This window comes from Chamaea fasciata, unplaced genomic scaffold (assembly GCF_029207755.1).
Source record: "Chamaea fasciata isolate MVZ Bird 193981 ecotype frontalis unplaced genomic scaffold, bChaFas1.0.hap1 SCAF_7, whole genome shotgun sequence".
Taxonomy (NCBI): Eukaryota; Metazoa; Chordata; class Aves; order Passeriformes; family Sylviidae; genus Chamaea; species Chamaea fasciata.
In genome coordinates this window covers 22,532,910-22,560,176 of record NW_027094092.1, presented here as the reverse complement: position 1 = coordinate 22,560,176, position 27,267 = coordinate 22,532,910, and the positions used below count along the sequence as shown (strand labels likewise).

Here is a 27,267-nt window from a genome sequence, read left to right as displayed (position 1 = left end):
GAGGACTTTCCTGTCCTGTTTAGAGACAAGCCTCTTTTGAACAATGAAGCAACTGTGCAGACACAATCTTAACAAAATACAGTAAAAAAAAAAAAACAAAAAACAAAAACAAACAAACAAACAAACAAAAAACCCCAAACCAAACCCCACAATAAATCCAAAGTGCCACCAAACACATAGGGAGAAACAAAAGATCATATTTCACAAAAAACCACAACCAAACAGAAAACAAACCAACAACTAATGGTCTTTGTCTTTCAGTACCTAACTGGAAATGCCTTCTAGTAGGAGATAATGGCTGGAAATCCTTCAGTGTCAGAACTTGGGAGGAGTGAGGGGCAAGAGCAAAAAGACTTATTTTAGCCCTTTGTAATTATGGATGACCACCATGGGCTGAAATTCAGTCCTGTCATTCCGGGGAAAATTTGTCCAAAGATAACAAATGTGATTCATTTTAGGAGCAGAGTAGGCTGTGTCAGGGAGCGATAAGCTATTCGGAGCAGCAATGACCAGCAATTCTGGGCTGGGCCTTTCTGCTGGCATGGAGAGTTCCCTTGCACAGGGGTTGTGCTCCAGTGTTCCCTCCTTTGTTGTGAGCCCCCGAGGAATGAATCCACAAGTGGAGAGTAGCCAAGAAAGGACCATTTTTGGTCACTTTATAAATGTAGAAAAAGACCAAACAACCAAATGGGGTCAATTAGAATGAAAGCTTAGAAAGGTCAAAATACACTCCCAGACCGGGCTCAAATCTATATAGGTGAAAAAGTAAATTCTTGGTATTTCTAAGTGTGTAAAAGTATCCTAAACCTACTTATCATCTGCAGGAGTAACAGCTACAACAAGACACCCATTCCTGTGCTTATCCCAGCATCATCTCTCCAGTCACCCCTACGGGAAGCATCACAGGCCAACAGAAATTTCAAGGGCACTTACAAACAGCAGGAGGCATTTGTTCTCACGGATGGCACCACAGCAGCCCAGGAAGCCCAGCAGGAAGAGCATTGCTCCCATGGCCAGCATGATGTATGCTCCTGTGAAGAGCAGGGGGTTGGCAGCCACGATCTCTCGAAAACCCGTGGGATCCACAATGACCCAGATTCCGAGTCCCAGAAGGCATGCTCCTCCCAGCTGTCACAGCACAAGGACAAGAGAGAGGGAGACAGGTCAACACAGAACAACTGCTGCAGAAAAACTGGATTCATTGCTATCTTTTGACCAAAGATGTTAATTTGGAGAATTTGTGTTTCTCCAGGGCATGTATTCTCTGCTGTGCAGGTGACTTCTGACATGCTGCTCTTAGTATCTCTTGCTCAATAAATGAATAATTTGCAGCGAAAGCACCTTTCTCTTTTGTCACATCACTCTAACAACTGTTTACTCCCTCTTTACTGCTGAAAAACAGTCTTGATCTGCTGCCACATCTGTAGAGGACAGTCCAGTGAAGGGGCTCACATGAACCATACCCGCCACAGAGGTCAGGGTTTCTGGGAACTCCCACCCTTCCTTTCAAAAACAAGAACAGCTAAGAATGACTCCACATGTGGCAGGAAAATGACTGGTTCTGAGTGAAAACCTCAGCAGGGCACCCAGGACTAGAAAACAATATCTTCTGCCATTCAAGGATGAACCACGTGCACCATTAGTTACAGCTTTCCCTATAGTTTCCCCTGTCAAGGAAAGCAACAACTTGGACAACAGTGACCACTGTACTGTTTTGCTGAATGTCTGAGCATCTTTGGATGCTGCAAAACACTCAGTGGTTGCCAGTGCAAAACAGAGGGGATATTCTGTATTATGGCAACTTTACCACACTATAGCCTATCCTGCTGGGCAACAGCAGGCTGCTGGAAACAGGGAGATCCAGAAAAGAAAGTGAATTCCAAATACTTACAAATATAAAGAAATTGAAAAGAAACATCAAGTATTTCATGCAGCTCAGACAGTCTCCCTCCATGGTCTTCAGGGTCCTTTGTCCAATTCCTCCTGCAAAACAACAGCACTTTCTTAACATGCTTATTTTTATTGGAATAACTCAATGTTATCTCCAATCTATTTGTATTTTCCCCAAGACCCTGTGGAGTTCATTATAGGGAAGAGCTTTTTTCTTACCTGAAATGTAAACATAGCACAGGCTAGTAAGAGATAATGATTGCTGCTTGGTCCCTTTGTGTTTTTTAAGGTTTGAAGGCAAACACAGAAGTGAAGGGGAAGGTTGCAGGAGAGGAAAGGTCTAGCTTTACTTGCAGACTGAGATACTTGGAAAAAAATATCCCTCTGCACATGAAGATTTTTTTTTTCCCCACTCCTTAAAGCTTGTCAAGTCTAAAAATCACTGAATGTACCTGTCTATTTCAGATTGAGAAAAGATCATATTGAAACAGGAGCCAGAACAAGCTGTGCCCACTTAGAAGACACGCAAAAAGCATTTGGGACAGTTATCTTCATACAAGCTTCCTCTATGGAATGAATGCCACACAAGCATGGACAGCAGCTTCAGGCAAACTTGTAGACATTTGGGTTTGGAATGACAGCAGTGCATGGACATGGCAGGGCCCAAGGAGGACCCCTCACATGATTACTCAGCCTGGGACACAACACCTGCTTGCCATGCAGCATGAGATGTACCTGTGCCAGTGAAATCCTGCTGCTCTATGCCCAACCCCTGTGTAGATCTTTTGCAAGAGGAACCCATGGATCAATGCTGGAAAGCTTTTGAGGCCAGGAGAAAATGCTAAGGAATCTTAACCAGTTCTGAAACTCAGTGTCTGATTTAGACAACAAACTGCTTGGCCAGTGCTTCTATTGGAAAAGCAGCAATAAATCCTGACCAGGTGAGGCTACACTGGAGGAAAGTTCCTGCCTGCTGTTTAGTGAAGTGACTATGTGTCCAAATATGCCAGTATATCACCAAGTATCCTAGAGGGACAAACAAATAAATACATAAATAGTAAAACTTCCACTGAAACAATGCAGTCATGGCACTGTGCACAAATGGAGCTGTACATTTGCAAACACAGAGGCACAGGTTTGCTCGGCTCCCCAGAGGAGCCTTCCCAAACCCCACATGCTTCTTAATGCATCTCGCTCCCTTTCTCCGCTGCAAATGCCATTCCCTAACAGACCTGTCTCTAATGATATGCTATGTTAGCAAAGTCCATTTAATTCACTTAAAAGAAAAAACTGAAATTATCCAAGATTTTCACCAGGCCAGAAATAAAATTGGCTTTCACTTCATTGTTTTTGTTAAACCACAAAATCCATGAGTGCTCTAGAGCCTCACGAGGTGCTTTCCTCTGTGACCATAGGAACTGCTCTGCTTTAGCCTAAGAGCTGAGAAAACCCATGGCAGCAGAGCTCCCAGCATGGGGCTGCCTGAGGTAAGAGCCAGATTTTTGTTACACAGTGTGTGTTTGGTATACTGCTTTCACTTGATTTAAAATCAAATCAATTCCTTCTTTGTGAAAAAAACAGGCTGAGATGCAAATGGTGTGACACAGAAGCTCATGTGGACAATCAATTGCTCTCCTCTGCAGCTGCCTGTACCTGGGGCAGGACAGGAGTGTGCCTCTGCTGGCTGGGTACTGCCCAGGGAACCCCCTTTGCTAGAGGAATCCTGAGAAGATCCACCTTACCTCTGGAGAAACACAAACCTGAATCTAAACCTGAGAACAAGGGCAATATCTTTTCTTTACAAAGTTTATTTTCTTACACCCCTGATACATAATTGTTCTGCCCAGAGATATTCAAAGACAAGACAGTGACTGCAGGAGATGGGGAAGGACACAGAGCTCTAATATGGGCTGCAGGAAATGCCCACAGCTTCCTGACACTGTTTAAAGCCATGTCTGCAATCTGACAGAGAAAAGGGATCTTGAAGTCCAGAAGGCTAAGAGGCTGGGCAGGGAATTCTTCAGTTTCATGGGAAGGGTGAGCCTTCAGCTCCACTAACACGAGTTGGACACTAGAGAGGGATATGAAAATGCAGACAAATCAATAGGGTACTGGGATTTCAAGAGTCCCACAATTAGTGTCACCTAGACATTCCCATCACCACACTAAAAATTCATGCCCCAATGAAACAAAGGACAGCTAAATCTTAGTATAATAACCTAAGTCTTAAAGCTATCTCAAAAATTTCAAAGTCCTGCTGCCTTGAGCACCCACCTGTGTGATCCATATTAAAAAAGCCAAAAAACCCCCCCAAAACCCAAAACAGTTTAGCCTTGTTGTGACACTATACATAATTCACACATCTCATTACAGTCACCCACGTGAAAAACAATGCCTGTGGTCCAAGAAGCAGCAGCTCCTAAGCCTAACACTGCTGCTTTGCAGTATTGATAAATCACATTCCTGCCTTACTTTCCATGTCTGGGACGGCTTCCTCTGTAAGGTGAGCAAGCTCCCTTGGAACTGCTCCGATTTACAGGAGCTGAATACAGGTCTACTTTTATTTTCAAAGACCAACATAGGCTATGATTCTCTGCATCTCTCCTGCCTGCCCATCCACTCAGTATGTTAAAATGTTTTCCAGGTATAAGTAGGGAAGGGAGATTGTAAATCCATTGAGCAACCAGATCCTGAAAACTTCACTGTCCAGAAGAACCAGTCAGTCACATTAACATGAGAGTAACACAAACACATGCACACTCAGCTTTGACAAACAAGGGCTCCCTTCTTCTTTGCTTGGGCATGAAATTGTCAGCTGTGGTACTGGGCTCAGATTTGTAATTCCTAAACCCACTACACCTCACACAGCGAAGCAATAACTAAGTGCAGCCTTACTCATTGTGCTGTGCTTCAGATCAAGACTACACCTGCTGGGGCTTTCAAATTCCAGCTTCTTCTGCTCAGGATGTGCAAATGGCACTCGGGCAATAATGTGAGGTTTGGGCTGGTAAAGCCAAGAACAAACCATATCAGAGTTTCCACATCAGAAGAACTCAATGCAAGCTTCCAAAAAATGCCAACCCACTGACGTGATCTAAGAAACAGGAACTCTGAGCAGCTGTTGCACTGGTGGAACTTAGAACTTGGAGAGACCCACATATATCAGCACAACACACACTTTCCAGTTTCTGCTGGGTACCCAGATTTCCAAACAGGTCATGCAAGGTCACCATTTGGATCCTGTGTTTGCACTGATTCAAACAGGGCAAATCAACCAAAAGCATGGTCTGATCTCTTATGAGGCACTTAAAACTGTTTGGTGTCAGATCTTGGGCACTCTAGCATATAACACCATCTAGTTCATATTTGCAGTGGTGCTCCAGACTTTGAAGAGTATGTAAATAATGCTGTCTAAAAACAATGCAAGCAAAATGCAAATAATATGACTTACAAATAACATAATTATCAATGCATGTATGCCAACTACTGCCTTGCTAATTAGCTGAATGTACCTGGAGTCCCTGATGACAGGTTTCATGGCTAAAATATCTGACATTGAAGGACAGTCCTGACCCACAGAGATGAGCTTTCCTTCTACTTTTGTTTTTAAGCCATACACAAAAAGAGCAAATTATCTGAGTTACTCCTATTACACACTCATACAAGTGTGATAAAAACTGAATGCATATGTCTTAATCTACCTTTTAAAAATACCTTCACTCCCCTCCTCCAGGCCCCAAATCTGTGAGAGATTAAGTTTTTCTCTGCAGGAGACATTTAATGCTAAGCAAACATTAGCAGTCAGAACTGCAGAAGACAGTGGTTGACAGATGCTCTCCCTGGCTTGTCCTATATTAGACCTGTGAGACAAAGAGATGCATTTGTTTTTGTCTGAAATCTAGATGTAAATGTTCAGCTTTTTCTTTGTAGGCACATTATTCTACATTTCTCTCTCCCCTGTATCCCCCATGAATTTTATCTTGGAAAGGGAAGGGGAGGGTAAAAGTCCTCAGCAGTGTAGCCAGGAAACACACCCCAGCTGCCGTAATCAGTTAGGAATAAAGTCTAGTTTTTTTAAGGCAATGCATTTTTTTGTTCTCCAGCCACTTCCTTCCTTCTGTCATTTGCTTTGCATGCTTTGCAGCTGCCTTGAACTTCACATTTCTAAAGGCAGCTGCTCAACCACACCCCTCCAAAAGGCCTCCAGTTTTCTCTTTGCTGCCACTGACATTTCCCTCAACTCCCATATCCCTTTAACACTGGATTGAAACTCATGGATTCACTTAGATTGCTTCTTTACCTTTGCCTTGAAGAAGGAATCACTGAACAGGTTGGACAGGACCTCTGGATGTCACTGAGTACAACACCCACTGCCTCCAACTTGGGCGAATTCCAAATCTGATCCAACTTCAAAGTTAGAGCATGCTGCTTAGGGTCACATTAGTTAAGTTTTGAATATCTCCAAGGACTGAGATTCCCCAGTCTCTCTGGACACCTCTTCCAGTGTTTGGTGACTCTCCTTGGTAAAAACACTTTTCCAAGCAGCTGCCCAAGGGGTGTCTGAGTTACCTGGTGGCAAGTGGAACAAGAACATCTCATGGATGTGCCAGTCTATCAGAACTGTCAGGAACACCTCATCTTCACCAGTCTCAATCCTCACATCTTCTGTATGTTATCACTCCTACCCTCTACTGAAAACAAGTGTGCGCACCATTTTCCTTGCCCATCCCTAATCAGCCACTGCAGACAATTCGTGTTTCAGTATAGAAATTCAGATTGACTGACTGTTCATCCCAGTCCCCCCATCTCAAATACTTGATAGAAAACACAGAATAACTGAGATTGAGTGAGATGTCTACAGGTCCTCTTGCCCTCATGCAAATCACTTTTCAGTCACTGCTCTTCTATCACATGATCCATGTGATAGAACATAAATATCTGTTCCTTCAACATATGCATCTGTTTGCGGTCAATATGCATGAAGAACTTCTCCCCTGAACTGTTTCTTCCTGTAAAACATAAGAACCTGTTCTGCAGTACTTCCTACAAAATATTAGCCTGTGTCTTGAGCAGGAAATTATGCCAACTCACACCTATATTCATAGCCATACACAATGTACCAAGTAAAAGCAGAAGATGTGTTTGAAGCTCTCCAGAACCAGTGCCAGGTAGCCTTTAAAGAAAGACATTAGCAAATATGGACTAGATTCTTTTTCAAGTAAATGTATTGATTTCTAGAGGCTGTCCCAGATAAGATGTCACTGGAAACATCCCTGAAGCTTTAAGCTGAACCAGTGGCAAAGGATCATCATTGCTCGGGATTGCTCCTTTGTGTCCTCTCCCCAGCAATGTGGCAGGCCACCCTTTGGCTTGCAGGCATGGAGACTTTCCTCAACATGCCTGCCTTCCTTCCCAAGTACACCTCTCATAAGAGGATTTCTGTGTTCACTGTCTGCAAGCAGTATTCAACTTTACACCAAACTTGTGGGATCCCCTAAGAGAACACATCTAAGAGGAAGGGCCTTCCAGAAAATCCTCTCAGAGCATTGTTTTTGCACAGTCTGCTCCTTGAGATACAACAGAGATTAGGGGCAGTTTCTTAAGGGGTTTCATAAGGAAGGATGACTTTCTGAAGTACCTTACTGGCGACAGTGGCAGACAAGCTGTGTATTTCTTACTGCCTCCAGCACACCATAGCTACCCTTAAGCTGCCCCAAGAGAGATACAGAGGAAGCACCTGGCATACAGAAAGAGCAAGCCATTAACAGCACTCACCTTTACTAATCTTGGGACTTGAAGTACAGTGTCTCTTCCAGTGTTTAATTGTCTTTGTGTCCCATGTATCTCCTTCTATCTAGTCCTATAAGAGAAAAATACGCAATTACTGAAGAAGTCAATAAAATGCAATCATGTTAAATACACAATTTATTAAAACACATCATCCTGATGAACGTGCTCAGTTTAATTGCCACCTTAATTTAGTGTACATTAGCACTAATGAAGAGCTTTTAATACCCAGTGAGGGATTCAATTCTTCAGAATCTCTTTAACAATCTTTGGGGTGTTTTAAATGCCCACAGACCACACATAAATCTATAGTCCCATTACACATGCACTTCATACCACAAGAGGACTAGATTAATACCAGCTGCACCTTCAATATTTTATAGGAGGTTTAGACAAACTTTAATCTGCTGTGACTTTACAGCCCATTTACTGGGAAAATGGAAAAGGCAGGAAGGAAGATGGAATGCATCTTTGGGAAGTCCAGCCATTAGGAGCAGCAGCGTGAAATGTTGGGTGCTATCCCTCGTTCTTCCAGCCAGCTGTCACGCCAAGCTGAGCAAACTATTTCCTCTCCCTCTGCTTCATTGTGACTGCCTGGGAAGCAATAGCAAAGTGGGACAGCAAAGCCACAGCCCTGTCCACCCAAAAGCATTAGATACATGGGTTAGACCTGAGGAATTCAGGTACAGACTGCCACTGTCCTCAAGGTAACAATAACAATTTTTTTAGTAAGTTTTAATTTCTGCCCACACAATGCTAATGACAGGTTTTGACTAGGCAAAGGTGAGGTGAGACTACAGACTAATGTACAAGGCACGCATATTTGACTCTTGCTTTCTCAGGGCACCCGCTCCTTTATTGCTTTTTCCACCTATCTGATAACAGTCCCAACCCCATATTGCAGGGCCTGTGGGGAAGGGGCAGTCTTTAACCCTTCAAAGAGCACTCCATGCCATAAGAATCCAATATTCCCATGGGGCTCAGCATTATAACTCACTCACTCATCCTTCAAAAAAGGTTTTGGCACACTCGCAGCTTTGCTGGAGCTGCTGCTTCCCTGTGAGGCACCAGATAAGTCACCTGGGTCTCTCCCTGCTTTCTCTTCGCCAGCATTTCATCATGATTTCTGGAGTGGGTACATTTAACATGTTTCCCACAAACATTTGTAAATGTGCCTTTGACAATTGCCTGCCATTAAGACTTCTGTGAGTAAAAGTCTATTGTTCTGTTGGCAGGAAGCGAACAAGGAGTTTCAAGGTGGATTGAACTATTACAATATAAAACATACTGTGAATATTCATAGACCCTTTGTTTTGCATTAATCCCTCACTTTTAATGTCCTTCCTCTGTCACTGTAAACCTACATCTCTAGATGAAGAACAGGGATGGCTTCCCCTTCGAAATCTGGAGGGTACAAACATCTCTTGCCTATCCACCTGTCTCTGCTGTGAAGTGCTGAAGGCATGAGCTGAGCAGTGGCTGAACTGCCCTCCTTCACAATGCTGGGTACGAGGGCTGCTCTGGGTCAGTACAGCTTTTCCACCCGTGTCTAAGTCCAGAGGGTGCTGTGTGACTGCCTGGGAGATGGCAGCAGCAGGTTCAGCAGGTCTGAAGAGGGTGTACATCTAGGACAGGGGACAGTGCCTCACAGCAGAGAGCCCCTGTTTGGCAGTCAGAGCCCAGTGCTCTGACTTCACATGCCTCATCCTGTGTTTTGCAAGTGTGATCGAGAGACAATTTCTTCAGTTGTCCAGTTCTGTGATGCCACTGTCTTGGGATAGATGCTGCCAAGAGAAGATGGTTCTAACTTTAAAGCAGAGATGACACTGTGCTATATAAACCTATCATTAAGAAAATAATCAGAATGATAGGATTCCTGCTCCTACTGTGTGTGCATATAATTACATTCCTACAAGCCCTCGGAGGTCTGCGTAGGAGAGGAATTTTATTTTTTTATCCATCATAAGTCACAATATTTTAAAGAAATTACAGCACCCCAGAGAAGAAGAGTTTAAATGCTTCAGTAGGTACCAGCAGGTACTGTGTCAGAAGGGATGAAAGACTGCATTTAGTGCCAAACAGCAGCAATGTTCCACCTAACTCTGTTGCCTTAAAGGGGAGGAAGTCCCTGCCAAACAGATTCTCTTTGGTTAATAGCTACGATTTTGTCATTAGAGAGAATTGCACAAACTACAAACCCAACAAGCCTAATTGTGACTCCAGCAAGCTGATGCCTTTAATTGCAGTCTCTGGAGAAACACAGTGGGAGTTGGAGCTACAGCTGAGGCTAAGCCTCATCCTTGGGCTGGCCAGCTGTGGCTGGCACATTGTCCACAGCCACCACATCAACTCCCCTTGCTGAGCATTGGCTTCTCTTCACATTGACATTGCAGCCCGTTGAGGACCTGGCTTTGATGAAGGAAAAGCAGCTAAACATGTGCCTCCTGCTGGTATCTTGCTGCAAGAAAGACACCTGGAGCTCCAGAGCAAAGAGAGATGGGGCAGAGAGGGGTTGAAACAGACAACAGGCAGCAAGTGAAACAAGAAATTTACGGAGTGTGCAGGATGGAGAAGCAAGGCCTGTCTTTGTGAGAAATCCAGCCTGTTGACTGGAACAGGAAGGGCCACCAGATGAACCCCTTAAAACTGTCGTGTTTCACAAGGGCTTCTACTCACTGCCAGTCGCCTGCATTCACCACATCCGCAGGGTCGAGAGAGACACTTAGACAATGCCAGCCCATATGTTCACACAAAGGGGAAGCTGAAGACAGAAGTCATGTCCTGCTGTATCTCTACATCAGGTCAGTGCTTTCACAGTGAAGGGTGAGGAGAAACATCTCTGTGGAAGCCGGATCAGAATAATTCCATTCCCTTGCCATGGCTTCAGAAAAAAGGTGAAACATTTTTTGATTTAGAACTGGACCTTGGCACAAGCTGTCAGCCCCATGTGCTATCCTGTAACTATTGCTCCTACCTAAATAACTAATTGTTCTGGAATTTCATAGCACTTGTGCAGCAGAATCGTTGCTATGACACAACTACATTACTGCATGTAAATCCAATTAGATCCCAAAGTGCGCCGTGTAACTGTAATCGGCCCCTGTGGAGCAGCTATGAGGGGACCTGCACAAGGCCATGCAACTGGATACTAAATTACAGTCAATCTACCTCCTCTTTAGTAGCATTATAATGTTAATGTCACTGTAACATGGGCCCGTTTACCATCGATGACTGCCTTGCCTTGCAACACCGGAGGGAATGAGGCTGTTGCACTGCCTCAGAGCATTTAATTCCTCAGCACAGTTGAGTGAGCAAAGCCCTTAGGGGCATCTTATACCTTCAAACAGTAACCTGATTGGCTTTTATAACACTAAAAGTATATGAGGCTCGTAACAGTGTTTAAATGAATCAGAGCTGCCTCCAAAACTACCCTAAGTTTCCTGCACAAGCAGAGCAACTGGGTCCCATCTCATCCTGATTGTTTTTAACAAGAACACATTTCTGCCACCAAAAGTCTGTGTGTGTAAGAGAATATCAGTCTCACGCAGGAGAAAAAAGAGGGCTGGACTGAACCCCCTAAATTTTCAAATAAAAGCCACCAGCTTTGCAACAAAAGTATTAACACAACCCTTACCCTCTGTTTTATATTTGCCTTTGCACAATGTGTGCATAGAATACATGAGATCCTATGGAGGTAAAATCTCCCATACGTGCCAGCCATTCAGAATGGAAATTCAGAAGTCCCAGAGCAAACCAATTCTAAATGCTGTAACATTTTGAAAAGTGCTAGATTATGTGTTTGAAGTGCCAGCATGGCTTCAGGCCACAGACCACTCCATTTCAGCTGGGGCAAATGTGCACACTGCACTGTTCAAAACATGAATTGCTTGCTCACTTTGGCCCCTTCCCAAGGAAAGTTCCACAGGTAATCACATCTGGCTCTTTCGTACAGCTTCTCACACACAGGCACCAGCCGTCTCAGAAATGAAGATCCTGCATACAGAACCAAAACATCTGATAGCCTGCAATTCTTTTAAGTTCTGTTCCTTTATAAAAAAGCACTCAGATAGCTCACAGGTGTATTTTCCCTTGTATTAACCGCAGTACAATGGAACCATTTGGTACCAATTGTCTGTCTTCCTAAACAGATGACCCAGAGATCATATGCACTGATAATATAACATTAACTTTGTTTATTAGATGAGAAAACCAGGGCTAAAAGGGGAATGGATGTGCTAAACCTCCTGACCCCCAATACAGCTCTCTGCTCACTAGTCCTTATTGAGACCAGCCCCAAACCCAAGAAAAAGCTGATCACTTCTGGATGACAAGTTGCACTCTTTGCCAGGCAACTCCTGTCCCAGAAAGCTGTTATTTAGCAAACCAAAAGGGAGGCAGCTAACTTTGGCCTCCTATTTCTGAAAGTATTTCCCTTCTGGATGGAATAAAAGTCACCCTCCTGAGTGGATCGTGGAGTTGCAACACAAACCAAGTGACATTATCCACTGTCATGTCAGATACTGCCATGTGTTGAAACACTCCATACGCTTGCACGGCATTCCCGACGCTGAGGGGATTTAACACAAAGTCTAAATGCCTGCCACTTTTTCCCTGAGCCTGACACATCTCACCTTTACAACAACCGGCTCCTTGGTGATCATTTCTGTGCTCTTTTCCTATAGCCCTGCTTTGTTTGCAGCAAGTGCCTCAGCAGTTTGTGGCATTTGTGATGGTTTTGAGAGACGCAGGAAAAAATCTCAGGAACACTGGACAGTTGCTGTGGCAACCTTGTCCTCCTCAGACCATGATTTTCAATATTTTAAGAATTTTCCTGATACTTTGCAGGCTTCAGGGAAGCAAGGCAAAGGAGAAAAAATACTTTCAAGTAAGGATGTTACCAAAAGGGATTACTATAAGTCACAGGGCTTTGTCCTATCAAAAAGATGATGATGTTGATGTCCTTAGCTAGAAAAAGAAGCTGTGACTATCTGACCAGAGCCAAGGGGCCATGGGCAAGGGAATTTGAAATCCCTGTTTGTATCATCTGTTCTAACACAGAATGAAATTGCAGATCAATAGCTTAACTTCTTTTTATTGTGTTTATTCTCAGTGTTTTCTCATAAGGCAGAAGTGTGGAAAAATGAACTCACTATTTAGGATCATTTAATTGGGGAAGTAATAATTATAATTCCTTTTTAAAAAGAATTCCCAAATAGAGCTTTTAATGCATTAACTATTGTACCAAAAAACCAAAAAAAACTCCCAAAACCAAACCAAAACCAAAACAAAAAACCAAACAAAACCCAAAATGAAACAACAACAACAGACCAAACAAACAAATCCCCCCACCAAACCAAAACCAGGCACAACCCCCCCAAACTCCAGAAAGCTAGCAAATTCTCTGTTCAAGGTAACAACCTAAACAGATATAAAACCAAAACCAGTCTGTTTAGTCAGGTTTAGTCAGTCTATAAAAGCAAAGGTTAGGAAAAAGAGCAAGTAAGAAAAGCAGATCTTAAATGAGGGATTTCAGTAATACTAAATAACCCAGAAAGTAGTATTTCTGGAAATCTGAGAAGTGACATAATTTATCTGCTTCTGGTCATGTATTAAATGTTTTTAACGAGAAGAATAATAACGCATCCCAAATTGTTACGATTGTAAACACAATAGGATATTATAGGAAATACATACATTTCACAAGCTATAGGTGTGATATGTGAAAGAAAACTTGAATGCAGCAAAACACATGAGAAATGGCCTAGGGAAGAGAGGTAGACCTGAAGTCTAAGTTATCCTGCTTATAGTCAAACTGATACACATCTCATAAATATTTCATGGGTAAATCTAAACCAAGTTTCAATGTAATCAGCACCTTTAACTTACTCTAACACATAAAATTGCAGCTAATGTGGTTTGAAAGGTAAATGTGGCTGATCTAAACCACACCTGTCCCAATTAAGGTATCAACACCCAACCATTCAACATCTTTTGCTACATATATTTTTAATTTCAGATTAAGAGAGAGAACCTTGGCCACAGCCCACAAGAGGGCTTCAGATGTTCTGCAGGAAAGCAGATGAGAATTATTAAATCCCATAATCTTGGCATACATATTTCTAAATGTTCTCTCTTCCTCCATAAGACATACAATCTAAGTGCTCCAGCAACCATCAGGTTCCAGGCAGACAAAAGACCCCAAGCACAATTCATACGTAGATGACAGGAGTAGAGGGACAAAGTGAGATATGAGCCAAGACTCGAAGGCTCACTCCCAGCTGCTTTTGCTTTCCCTGTGGATAACAGATACTGCATCAATACACACAATGTCATGCTAGTGAGTTTGCTTCTCTCTTAACACCTCATTTTTCTCTCAATCTAACTTATTTTGAAAGCATGCAGTTCACTGTCCCCTTCTCCTTTCTCTTTTGTCCTTACTCATGGCATGGGAAACATGAAAGACAGCATGGCTGGTTATTGTTAATGTATTTGAAAGTGCAGACCTTTAAAAGGGGGTTATTCTGGAACATGCCACGGTTTTCCTTGTTATTTGCACAGGCAGCTAATGATCATCCTAATAGCTTCTCTCTCTGAAGTCATAATAAGCTTACAAATGAACCCATTCAGCACATATTAAAAAGCAAGGGATGCTCCTTTGATTACAGCCTTTATGGAAATCTCAGAATATTTGTTTTGTTGCTGCACAGCCGCAATTAGGACATGCTGCTGGGAGCTGGCTCAGCTGCCAGAGCACTGGGGTTTGGAGACACCTCCAGTGCCATAGCAACACAGCCACCTCTCCCAGCGTCAGACACAGGGAGCCTGGCAGCCCTTCAGCCCAGGCAAGCCACTTCAGCTCTTGCAGAAATTAAGAAAGAAAAGGTGCCTAATTAAACTTCCTCGTCTGACGCCTCACCTGGGCTCCCAAAGCAGCACGAAGAGCCCCGTGCGCAGCTCTCCCGAAGGCACCATCCTGCTGCACCCACCACAGCCCTGCCATGAGTACAGCATGGGTCACACAGCTCCTGAGACGTGGCTGCACACCCCACTCTGGCATCTGGAGGCTTCTCACTGCAGGAAAACTGGGCTACAAGGGGAACATATGTTGGGGAGACCTGAGAAGGCAGGAGCTTTACATTGCTGAGGTGCTAATATGGGGGAACTCGCTTCCATCGCCACTTCCCCCTCCATAACCTCACCCTTCCACATGTAGGAGGGGGACCAAATAACCTTATGAAAATCTCCTTACCACTTAATTGCTCAGAGGTTGATCTAAATCCCACTTATATTGCTGTCAGACTTAAACCTCTCCAAGGGGGCAGCAGGGGAGGGGGAATTAAAGGATGTAAAAAATCTGCAAAATTGAGGTTCTAGTTTTCATTGAGATTTGATCAAGCATTCCACAACAGCTAAAAGTTAAAAGACTGTATCTTTTTTCCCCTAAAGGAAACACTATGAACAATATACCCTCTTTCCCAAAATATCCCTATTCCCTAAGCACAGTGGAGAAGTAGAAGTCTTAAGTGGAGAGACTTGGGGAGTAATTTATTTTTGCAAACAAAATCAGCAGCTTACGTGCCGATGACATGGATCCAGAGGCTTTCAGACAGCCTCAGTGGGGTGACTTTCACCCACAAAAATATAACTTCTCCTCTCACAAAGCTGGGACTCCAAACAAACTGCTTCTACTTTGCCTGAAAGCCAAGACCTTTGTATGGAACAGATATTTTCTAAATCTCCAGGAGACTGGCTGAGGTTAAAGCAGGTCAAACCATGTAATACAGATATCTTTGTGTTGATACTACCCACAGTGCCTATTAGGAAGGCCACAATTGCAAGAAACCTTTTCTCGTCAAGGATATTTAATACAGTGCCAGAGAGTCTCCCCAGGCAGTCTTTGTTTTAAGGTTTGTGAGCTCTGGGGGGAAAGAATTGTGTCTCTGATTGTGAAGTATGTTTTTAGCTCTATTGTAGCCTAAATAACACATTAGAGCAGCACTGGAAACTTCACTGCCAGCATCACTTGCAAGAGGCCTGGGTATAGCCTGGGGCAAAACCTGGAGCACCATCAATCACCCAGACACATAAAAACTGGCATGCACTCACAGGGCATCATGAGGACTCTCAAACCGGAAGCAGCAAATTTAACTATGGAAATACTCTGGTTGCTTTACTCGGCCTTCACTTCTATTTTACTCACTGGAAGTTAGGACTAAGAAACTAAAGACATGAAACCTTTTCTAATTCAAATCAGAAGGGCTGGAATAATTACAAATGCATCAGTGAATGATGAAGGCACAAACTGATCCTGTGGCCTTAAATCAGTACAGAAAAAAATTTGCAGATGGACTGATGAGCGTCATCCTCTTTCCACCCAAAAGAAGCACAAACATAGTCTGACCCAACCTGGCAATTCTGATTTTGAAAGTCTAAGCAACCTTCTTAGGGAGGACAACAAAACCAGATCTTTTATGAGGAACAGGACTCCACAGGCTAACTTTCACATCAGTCAGGACTGGGCTGAATTCCGAATGCACAATCACACCAGTTTTCAGTGGCTGGAGCTCACTATACCCACACTTTACTGTGTCTCTTTTCTTGATCAGCATGCAACTTGAAAGATATGCTGCATTTCAGCTAAACCCCCCATATTTTAAAAGTACCAAAATGAGGTTTGCAGAGGAAAGAACCAAAGCAGCCCAGATTAAGGCTGAAAAAGCATAGGAGGCAACAGGATGTTCAAGTTATCCTGAGCACGGAGAGACAACCCTTTGGGGACAATCTCCCAGCTAGGCTGCAGAGTTGCTCTGCATAAAGGACAACAAAAGTTGTCTCAAGAAACACAGCATTTAACAGCTTCTTCTACCATCCCTGTTGTCAGCATGAGGAGAAGAATCTTTCCAAAAACACTGTGGAGTCTTGCCATGAAAATACATTTGACAATAAATTTTATGACAAATTTCATTACAAGATTTGTGGTTACCATTCCTCATGTCTGATGCACAAACCACCTTGCATCAGAATATTAATACCATTTAAGCCTTAGATTGCTTTCCACATTAGTCTGAAAGCCCTTTAAGAAGCTGTGTCCTTTATAAAGCTGATGTGGCTTTGCTCCAGGATACCCAGCAAGTGTCCTGGGCAGCTTCTGTGGTCTCCTATCTAGTGCTCAAACCACTTTTGTAATTCCAGTTCTGCAAACATCTCTCATAGAAACTCACAGACATTAGCAAGCCATTTCAAGCTGATGTTCATCATCCTACCCCACTGCCTGTATTTAATATAATTAACAGCAACACTTATCTGTCACCCATGGAGTTTCAGATGTTTAGTTTGGTATCCTATGAGAGTGCCAGGCTGCCTGCACTGAAAACAGGAAAAAATGTACCCAGAAGACAGTATTCAAAATATTGTAATTTTTAGATGAAAACAAGTATTTCAAGTGACTGCCAGTATTTTTTAAAACTCTTCAAGTACAAAACCCCCAGGTAGGGTCCTTCATAGGGAGCAAAAAATGTCAGACGGTTTGTACTCCATGCTCCTCTCAACTATGTGCTCAAAACTGTAGAAATACCCATTTAGAGCTGATGTCTCCAAAGGTGCTCTCCTGCAGCCCTCAAAGAGACAACCCCTTTAAGTTTCCTCTACAGGTTCACACCAGGAAATTTCTCACTAGGAGAATCCCAAGTCAATGGTCTTCTGATGAAGACAAAGCAAGCTTTGTAATCTTAAAAGTGGACACTGTCCACAACACAGCTGAGGTCCCACATCAACTAGCACCACCAGGGCCCCCAGAGAGTGAGAGGTTGAATCACAGGGGTTGTGCCTTGGAGGGGAAGAGCATCCTGGTTACAATCTAAAGGGCCACTGCCAACTCAATGCACTTTGAAACTCCATGTTCAGCACCACAGCCCACACATCACTCTCTCTGCTGTTCGCTGTTGACAACAGTGTGAACCAGCTCTTCCAGGGGGCCAGCAGGGACGTGAGAGTCTTCAGGGCATTTGGGATCAAGGATCAGTATCCTGGAGGCCTCAGTTGCTAATAAGGCATGAGAACTGGATGTGGGGATACTTTTGGAAAATGTAGTTCCTTCAGAAGTACCTCAGAAACTAAAGTTTTCCAGTCAGCACACTGTCAATCAGGCATTTAAAGCAGCCACTTCCAATAACCTCATAGCAGAAAAGCTGCAGAGCAAAACTTCCCCCAGTAAGGGATCACCTACTTGCATGGCTTGGAAAACCAGGTTTGTTCATATATCTTTTGGATGAAGCACATTAATCTGAACACAGGATGCATCCATGTGAATTGGCCTTCCAGCATTTCTGTTTCTGTTTATTTGCACCAGCCTCCTCCAGCTCAGAGCCCACACTTAACCTCCATCCTTTCAAGCTCTGCACCCAGGTGCTCTAGAGGTGAGTGCAGCGTGACTCTGATGAGATGGAAGATGAAGTACCAGAGATGCACAGAGACGTATGAGAGGCAGGAGATGTGCTGAGGGATCTATCATTTTGATAGGTTGTGCTCCTTTTCTGAGCCTGCACACTCCCTATGGGCAAGGGAAAGCAGGTGAGGATGCTGGCCCACTGTGGAAAGCCCTGCAGAATAGCTTTGACTCGGGTTGTCCTTCACCAGTTTTGCTGTTTAAATGCTGCAGCTCATTGGAGCTGAGCACACCTCATCAGCAGAGCCAAGTAGTCCCCTTTCAGCCCCTTGAACCCCAGAAGACTGAGCATAGAGATGTGCAACCTTTCCCCAAAGTTTTGCAGCTGCTGAAACAAGCATGGGCTCAAGTTGTCCTGATTGACTTAACCATCCCCCCATCTCTCCTCCAAGTGGGGGCTCTGTCTGTATTTCTCTTCCTCATCCATCTCACTGCTTCAAATTTTGAGAGTCTCTATTTTACCTTTTATTTTCTAAGTTTCCCTGTCTTCTGCAAGGCACGGTGTTGACTCTGTTAGCTGTGCCATATATCTCACACCATATTAATCTTTTTTGTCATCTGATTTTTGCATAGGAGTCATCATTTAGAAAATGTGAGTTTGCTCAGAAGAATCCAAACAAATCTGTGAGTCAAAAAGAATGAGAGAACAAAAGTGAGTGCCAAGTAAGCTCCCGTTTAAGCACTTTACATATCCTGTACGAAATACCAATTCCTAAAATTCATTTTTTCGTGAGATGACATCTCATATAATATGCTATCTTTCCATTATCCCAGGGTCACAGTGCTCAGGTATCTCAGCTAACACTTATCTGCTGCTTTCCCTGCTATCCTGGAAAGATTATAAATGAATTAGGTGACTCCAAAGCATTTTGGAGTAAAAGCCAGGATATCCTTCTGATAAAAAATCAAAGTCAGAGGTGACCAGATAACTACAGTCTATCAGGACCAACTCAGGGAATTAATTTCTATAAATCAATTAAATACTGCTATATCTATACCAAACACTCAGAATAATGATTTTCTCACTACTTAGACTTTGCTATTGGTTCAGAGAATCTGAATTTAGTCCTTTCAAACTGGACCATGATTTGGTCCTGAGGTTAAAAAAAAATAAAATCATTCTAGGATGGGATATTCCCGTAATGTCAGACCTCATTCAGGCATTTAATAAAAAAAAATTGATCACATTGGTGGGTGTGGTATAAGCTACTAACCTACAGAATAAACTGATTTTAATTAAGGCATAGATGTGCAAGTTTTTGGCTGAAGACTTTAAATATCTGCTTCAAGAAGCATGATACATTTATATGAGTCATAGGCAAGATAGGGAGGAATTTACTTTACACATTCATTTTTAAAGGACTGAAAATACAGGATTTAGTTCATGAAGGCAGCTTTAAGTTACCACCTGTGGTTATTACCCCAGCTTTGCTTGGAGACCTGAATTTTACAGCCTAGCTGTAGTGACTCATATAAACAAGGGAATTCGCCTGGGGCAAAGGGTGCTTAACCTCGATGGGTTTGACAACATCTCCAGTCAGACCGTGTTTCATTTTCCCAACCACACAAGCAGACCATGGCCTCATCAGGGAAGCAGCTTCTGCTCCAAGCAAGGACACATTTTTCTAGCTGAAATAAAATGATATGTCATGACTCTGTTCCCTTTATAGCATCAGTTTCTTTCCTACTGTACCTGAAGGCTTAGTGAGCAATTTAATAGAAACTTTATAATGTGAGTGCTTTTCTCCTTTTAAAAGATGATGTATCTCTCCTTTTTGTTAAAAGATCTAAATGGAGGTACACCAGAAAAAATAGTTCTTTGCCAAAAACTGGAGCAAGCCATATTGTAGTAGGGGATATTGCTACTTTAACTGAGCAGCTAAGAGTCCAGTTAGCACCCTGCATAATATAGGATGAGGTTTCTTAGCATCTGTCCACTTCACACAATGTACAGGAGCTCCTAAATCAATAAGCTTACTCCAAACCCTGAAGAAAAATACCATCAGCCTTTTACCAAAGCCTTTTTGCCCCTCTGGTTTAAATACAGGCACTTGAGGTTTTACATGGCCACTAAAAAAGGTCCCTGTAGGTCTGACCTGTGAACGCATTACTTTACATATTAAAGAAAGAAAGTAGTATTAATTACAAAGCTGAACAGATTCTGTGACCACCACAAAATGAAACAGACTCTTGTAACTACACAGTTGGAAAAATACAGAGAAATATTAAGAAAATACCCCAAACAATAGCTTAAAAAGTCTACCAACCTTTCCCCAGCTCATCCTCCAGGTAAACATGAGTGGAAACCAACTTCTCACTCACCCCCAAAAGTCAGGTGCCTTGTTCCACCCCCAGACAAGCCCCAGGTGTGAGTGTAGGAACCTCAGCCAGCACTCACAATGGGCACTTCCTGCAAAAGGGCCAATGTGACACCTGGGCCAAACACAGATATGCCTATGCTTGGAACTGCTTCAGGAAAAATGAGAAAGCCACCAAGCTGGAGAGCTGGGGTAATGCTGCTTTATGGCTTTTCTCTTAAGAACACACTGCACCCATTAACACCTGTGACATATTTCCTTAGAACATGAAGCTCTACTGAAACCCAAGTGACATTGTAAAGAGCGAACAAAGAAACTTCCAAAGCATGGTCAGGATGCCTTACCTGACATCTATCCAGTGTACTTTTACAGGGCACCATCCTGCAGGAAGGCAGCCACTGGCATTTTTACTGGTTGACTGAGAAATGTAGTGTCTGGAGTTCAGAAGAAGAGAGATATGTGCATACTTTTGTGTTTATCTTTAGTATTATGCAATATGCCAGGGAAGGATGGGCTTTTTTTGGCAAGGACATACCACAAATTATCCTTTCTCTTCTCAAAGCTCTAATGTTACCTTCCAAATCAGCTGAGAGCATATTCAATCTAGTGATAGGAACTTCTTCCTAGATGGCTCCAGCCAACAAGCACCTGGGAGCTACAGGTTGTAAGAGGTAGTAAAATTGCAGCTATGCAGTATCCAAAGGGGAACTGCACTGGCAAACCCAGAACTAAATAAGAGATTGTCTGGTAAAAAATGCACTTTTTGCCCAGTACAGTACCTGAGATCACTACGTTTGTCCATGGCAAAGCAGATAGACCACAGAGGAGCACACCCTACCCTAACAAGTGTGACACCACCCAAGGCAGGCTCATGGCTCTCAGGGAGGGTTCCAGGTTTCCAAATCGGCCCTGAAATGACAGTTTCCATGAGGACACTGACCTGCTGGGCAGAGGTTAGCAGCAGGGAAGTGCCATCATTCACAACAGCTGGATAATAAGACAACCTCTACATTTTGCAGCCTCAATTCTTCAGCAACACTGGTTTTCAAAATACCAAAGATACCAGGTGAAAGGGAAAGGTCCTTTTTGCGTTTACAGCTTCAAACAATAGCACAGTGGTAGGAGCTTTACAGACCTTGGATATTATATGACCTACTCAAGCACTGAGGCCCTGAGCTCTTTGTCACAAGGTCTCTGTTCAGAACAAAGCCAAGTCCTTTCAGCTCTTCTTAAGTGACTCTACTAGCATTCATTAAAACGACAGTAAAAGGGACAGCAAACGGTTTGCTAATAAAGACTGATTCTGAAGTGCACTACGGATAAAGGAGAGGTAGCATAATTACATTAGTAAAGGTAACTGAGGTCACTGCCACATTGTTGTTCGCTCTTTAATTTCACCAAAAATAGTGTAAGGTGGCCATAATTGGAGAGAGAGGGAAAAAAAAAAAAAAGAAAAAAAAAAAGACAGGAGAAACTGTTCTGCTTTTGGATGAATCTGACTGCATGATTATAGGATGTTGGTTATGTCTAAGAGGGAGCTACTGAATATTTAACCTTAGAAATGGAAGCTTGGTTGTCTCTTGTCCTGTTAACATCCACACGTATCTTCCATTAACTCTAATTAGGGCTAACAGGGTGTTCACTAAGTATCTCCATAATTATCGTTAATAGTAGTTACAGGCAAATGTTGATAGAAGATGAAATGCCAAGGTTCTTCTCCAGGGTTAAATACTCAGCAGCCTGTCTGTCTCTCATTTCCATTTCCTCCTGTAACAGCTCTTTAATCAATCGCACAGAACCCAGACAGCCTCACACACCCAGTCTTGCAACAGGAGACACGTGCAGCCATAAGTAACAGCACATACTGTTATTTATACAGAATATAAACACAGACACACAATACCTGACACATATTAGGCTGGTCCATGTCCTTATGCTCACCACTGTACAGATATTTCAACAATGTACTAACAGCACAGACTGTCACATCCCTTTTTCCTTCAAGATGCCTGGGCTTCACAGGAAGCAATATTATTTCTCTCATATATTAAGATAAGTAATTTTTAATTAACCAACCAAAGAGCAAACAGATCATAGAAACACCTCAATTACCCTTATTAATGCCATTATGCCACCTTTAGTTGATAGACTATACTATATCCCCAAATCAGATGTTATGAACAAAGCATTAAATTTGTAAATGAGAACAGAACAATTATCATCCATAATCAGAACAGTTATAATAATGCACCTTCTGTTGTGCTTCTGGGTCAAGCCCTGAGCAGTAGCTCATGGAAAAAGTGTTAGCAGACTGCTTCCAGCCAAGGGTCATTTGCTAGCACAAAGTCTCACTCCCTGCTCTCCTATTGTATCCTAGGTGAAGAATATTCATCAAACACGTGAAATTCTGTGGCTGAGTAGATTTATAAAGTGCCTTTAGTTGGGAACGTATTTATAAAGCCTCAGGGAACCAGAGTAGCACTCTGCTGTTTCCCCAGGAACTGTAGATACTATTTGTAGAAACCTTGGAATGTTGACACCTTTGCCAGGGATGTCTCAAAGAGGCAAAAAGCATCAGAAGAGGAGTGATGGGACAGCCTGTGCAGGCAGCCAGGAAGGGAGGAAGGAGCAGGACAACGTCCCACTGGAACTGGCTGTTGGAGCCAGACAAGGAGCTGTGCTTGTGGAAAATGTGACTGAGGCATCCAAGCCCTCCCTGCACCCCAGTGCTGGCAGTCACTGGTCCTCTTGCGCTTTGGGGCTGCTACAGGAACAGAGCACATGCAGACATGAGTCCCACAGAAAGGAATAGGTGCTCTCTACAGGGTGAGGAAAAACACCAGTTTGTATATTTATCAACTCACCTATACTGTCCCCATGTTACATTAAAGAAGAGACGGCTCCCACGACTCATCTTAAATCAAAACTGGAGATGTTTTTGCTTTGTTATGTGAAAACAAACCTTTCTTTGCCTGCTTTGTTTTCTGCCCTAGGGAATTAGTGACTCAAGCAGGATGCTGAAGACTCAGTGGGATTTACTTTTCATCATGTTTAAGGAGGGTTTTCTTCTACTAGGCATGCAGGCTTATTAATGCAGCTCCACTCAGTAATAGACTTTAAATAAATAATTTTGTCCCCCCATTTTTCTTCATAAGTTTGTGGGGAAGTTACTGTTCAGGAAAGCAAGGGATATGAAGCACAGAAGGCACTATCTGAGGCATGTTGGCTCTCTGCAATGGGGTCGGAGCCAGCTACCCTTCTGATGCCTCCCCCTTCACCATTCCTTTCTCAGCCCTTCTAACAAGGGGGAGGATCTCACACAGGGCAGGTCTCACTCTGGGCATCTTTGCACTGCTGTCTTTGTGGCACTCAGTCCTTGTACCACAACCCTCCTCTTTTGGTTCCACATTTCACCCAGTCTCCTCTGACAATACATCTATGACTTGCATTGAAGCACCCACTTCACTGCTGGATCCTCAGACTAAGAAACTTTGTGAAAGAGGAAAGTGTCTGTAGGGTAAAAACCTTCCCGTTTTCTTGGTTGGGTCTGGTTTACCAGAGATACTTTGCTGTATCCACAAAACTTTTCTCAGAAAAGGAGCATAGAGTATTCTTTTCCAGAGCTATAGGATCAGCAAATATTTTAGCTATAAGCAATCTGACCAAGCACAATGTTTCTTCCAGTTGCTTTCAATATATTATGAATATTCATGATATGCTCTTTCTTGTAATTACCCAAAACAGAGGAAATACATTTAACAGTAGCAGAACCAAGAATGGCCAGGGCTCTTTATTACCTGTTACAACAGTTGTCTCTTTTCCAGGCTACTCATACTCTTGGCATGTAGAAATGCACAGTGAAAAAGAAAGTGTAGTCAGTAAAAGTAACACTTGTAAAACTGTATTTTAAAATCAGGGTGTTGTAAAGCAGTGGCTACAAAATGAGCTGAAATCCTAAGCAATGACTTGTCTAGACATTTTTATAAGAGTTGCAATGAATGTTGAGTAAGTGTTCGAGGAAATTTGAGTTGATTGAAACATCTGACTACTCTGTATTCTAACTAGATGGCTGGTGCTGCTTCAGTATTGTGCCAGCAGGATGAGAAGGACATTAAAATAGGGAGCAGAAGGGGATCAGCGAAGAACAGTGATAGGATAGTTCATCTCCTCTTAACTGAGTGAGAATGTTCTCTGATTGTGTTGGATATCCAGTTAATTTTATCCAGGTCTCCACAAAGCACAAACCCACTTTGGCAATACAAGTAGCACAGAGAGATGAATCATGTCTGAGGAAATTTGCTCTCACTGGATTTTTTCTCCTTTTTCTCAGCACAAACAGAAACAACAGAAAAAAAGTTTGAACTGAATATTTTCTGTAAGACAGCTTAGTCAGAAGCTGAAAACCTGAGCTCTGAAATGTATTTTCTAACTTGAAATCTTTGTCCTTTTGCATTCTGATGCCAACTCATTTACCTTTCATTCAGCATGATGGAATATCACGCACTTTCCTGAGAGCATGTTGCATCCTCCAGATGAAGTCTAAGTCTGAGCTGAAAATTTCTTTCAGTTTGGGAAGAGACATTTACTGCTTGAATTTGTTGAATACCCAGGTATTTTGTGATATTTTTGTGAATCTAGGATGGAATTTTTAATCAAAACAAGATAGACTTGAACCAACCAGAAGTGTGGTCAATGGGGCATTAGTGTGGTACACAGAAGATTCAGGCTAACATTCCTGGTCTTCCCAGTTCTCACCAGGGAACACAAGCAACCTACTAGCCAGGCTATTGACCTAAAATTAGATGACACAGAACACACATTTTCTGCACAACCCTAACTCAAATATGTTGCAATGTACTACACCGATTAAAGTTCCTTGTCCTTCCAGTATGGCATTGTCCTTGCTCAAAAGGCCACTTGGAATTCCATCGTGTACAAGTTAGGAAGCATTTGGGGAATTTAGGATTAGTCACAGTAATACAGGGAATAGTATATAAAAGAACTGACTAGTTAGATCTTAGCATCTTCTATAGACCACTCTGACCAGACATTGAGAGTTATTCTCCAACTCCAGTGCACTGACTAATCCATGCTATAAGAGGTGGGAAAAAAAAAACAGTTGCAGACCTACTAATATCTCACAAAAAGCAGAAGATTTCTCCAGGGGCATGAAGCCCAACTATCCCCTCAGAACTTTACACGGGGGTAACAGTGTAATTTTTTGTCCTACCAGATCTACCTGTCTCTGGCAAAGCCCCATGTCTGTGCAGCTCCTTTACTGTCCCCCTGCAATGGGGTGAGTGCTGGGGCTCTCCTTCCACTGACCAGCCTCAGCTCCCTTTGCAGGGAAAGCGCATGTGACAGCCAGCAGCCCAGGCTGGCTTAAGAACCAAAAGCAACCACTGAAGTAATCTACATCCAGTAGCCACAAAAATATATATATATTCTTCCTCTCTCTAAAATAAAATAAACCACAATCATAATCATCCTAACCATAGCACTTCAGTTTGCAAACGCTCTCAAAGCTGCAGTGGACAATAAATCAGACATGTCACTTCCAGCAATTCATCTCTGGAGCTGGTTGCTACATGACCGTAATATATAAAGAGGCTTTTTCCTGGTGATCCTCAGAGCCAAGATTCTTTTTGTTGGCTCTTCTTTAAACAAACACTCCTGTAAATTGCATTTGAATCTAATTTTATCATTCAATCCTAATTATTTTCCTCTAATCAGTGGTTTGAGAGTGACTTTGGTTCTGATAGGCTGATACATTGTCATACTCATTTAAAAAAATTAATTCAGTTAAGCTAACTTCAAATGTATGCGCATGATATCTCTGCTGTAAATTCACCATCATCACATAAGTCACACAGAAGGCAGCCAAGACCTTTTCTTTTCAGGCAAATTGTCTCAAAAGAACAACAATAAATGTCAATAAGGGACAAAAGGAACTTCTGCAATGTCATGAAAGCAAAATGCACTGAGGCTCTGTCGAAACACAGCTATAACATCCCATCCCTTCCACATCACTCAAGATACGAGAGAATTTTCAATAAAGCAACAGAACATGAAGGTTTATACATCTTTGATGTCCCACAGCTGGAGGGAAAGACAACAGTTTACTAATCCTGTACCATTTCCCTTTCATTAGTTTAAGTTTTCAATTTTGCACGGTGCTAAATTTAGAAGGAGGGGTTAATTGTTTAACCTTAGAAAAATAATTATGCTTCTTTTGGTGCTGCCTTAAAAAAAAAAATCATATTTTTAGTTGCCTAAAGGATATAAAGCTCAATGCAATGGTAGGCTCTTTAGCGGAGACTGTACCTGTGGATTCACTAAACAAAAATCTGAGATTAGACTAAGTTTTTACAGATTTTGGACCTGCCTGCCTGTGCTGTGGGAAAAACCTCCCAACATTTATTTAAAACGAAAAACTAAAATCAGGTTTGGGATTTTTTTATTTCTGTTTTGTATTGTTTTGTTGTTTTTTTTCTTTTTTAATCCAGTGTTTCAATACTGCAGATGTTCAATTTAATTTCTATTCCAGTTATTACTGTCACTTGGCTGGAAGAAGAGACGGTGTGGCATAGCTAAGTCTGGTTTAGATCTTTCAAACAATTTTTCAATCAGAATTTCTTGCAGTCCCTAACTATTTTTCCTCCTACGTGTTGTGAGCTAGGGTTTTTTTCCCCAGTAGAGGTAGCTGAGTAGCGATAATTCCTTACACCCTGAACAAAACTAGTGTTCAGCCCAGCCTTGTCATTCACACAGATCTGTGTACAGAGGTAAGAATTTCAATTTCCAGCCTGGTCACTGTATTGTTAAGTT

At 42.5% G+C, this 27,267-nt stretch overlaps 1 protein-coding gene across 7 annotated transcripts in view; it reads right to left on the bottom strand.

Moving 5' to 3' along the window:
* TSPAN18 (tetraspanin 18) overlaps positions 1-27,267 on the bottom strand; it is a 120,731-nt gene that overhangs the window by 18,818 nt on the left and 74,646 nt on the right. For 4 of the 7 annotated variants that reach the window (XM_066187897.1, XM_066187898.1, XM_066187900.1 and 1 more), the window contains exons 3-5: positions 7,666-7,750; positions 1,892-1,983; positions 934-1,128 (exon numbers count right to left, since the gene is read on the bottom strand). In XM_066187897.1, coding sequence (XP_066043994.1) covers positions 934-1,128; positions 1,892-1,954 — 258 coding nt within the window. In that variant the 5' untranslated portion in view covers positions 1,955-1,983; positions 7,666-7,750. Of the gene's footprint in view, positions 1-933; positions 1,129-1,891; positions 1,984-7,665; positions 7,751-10,353; positions 10,374-18,583; positions 18,744-20,388; positions 20,410-27,267 lie in introns of those variants that run through there. The other 3 variants (XM_066187902.1, XM_066187903.1, XM_066187904.1) reach the window with 3 other exon arrangements.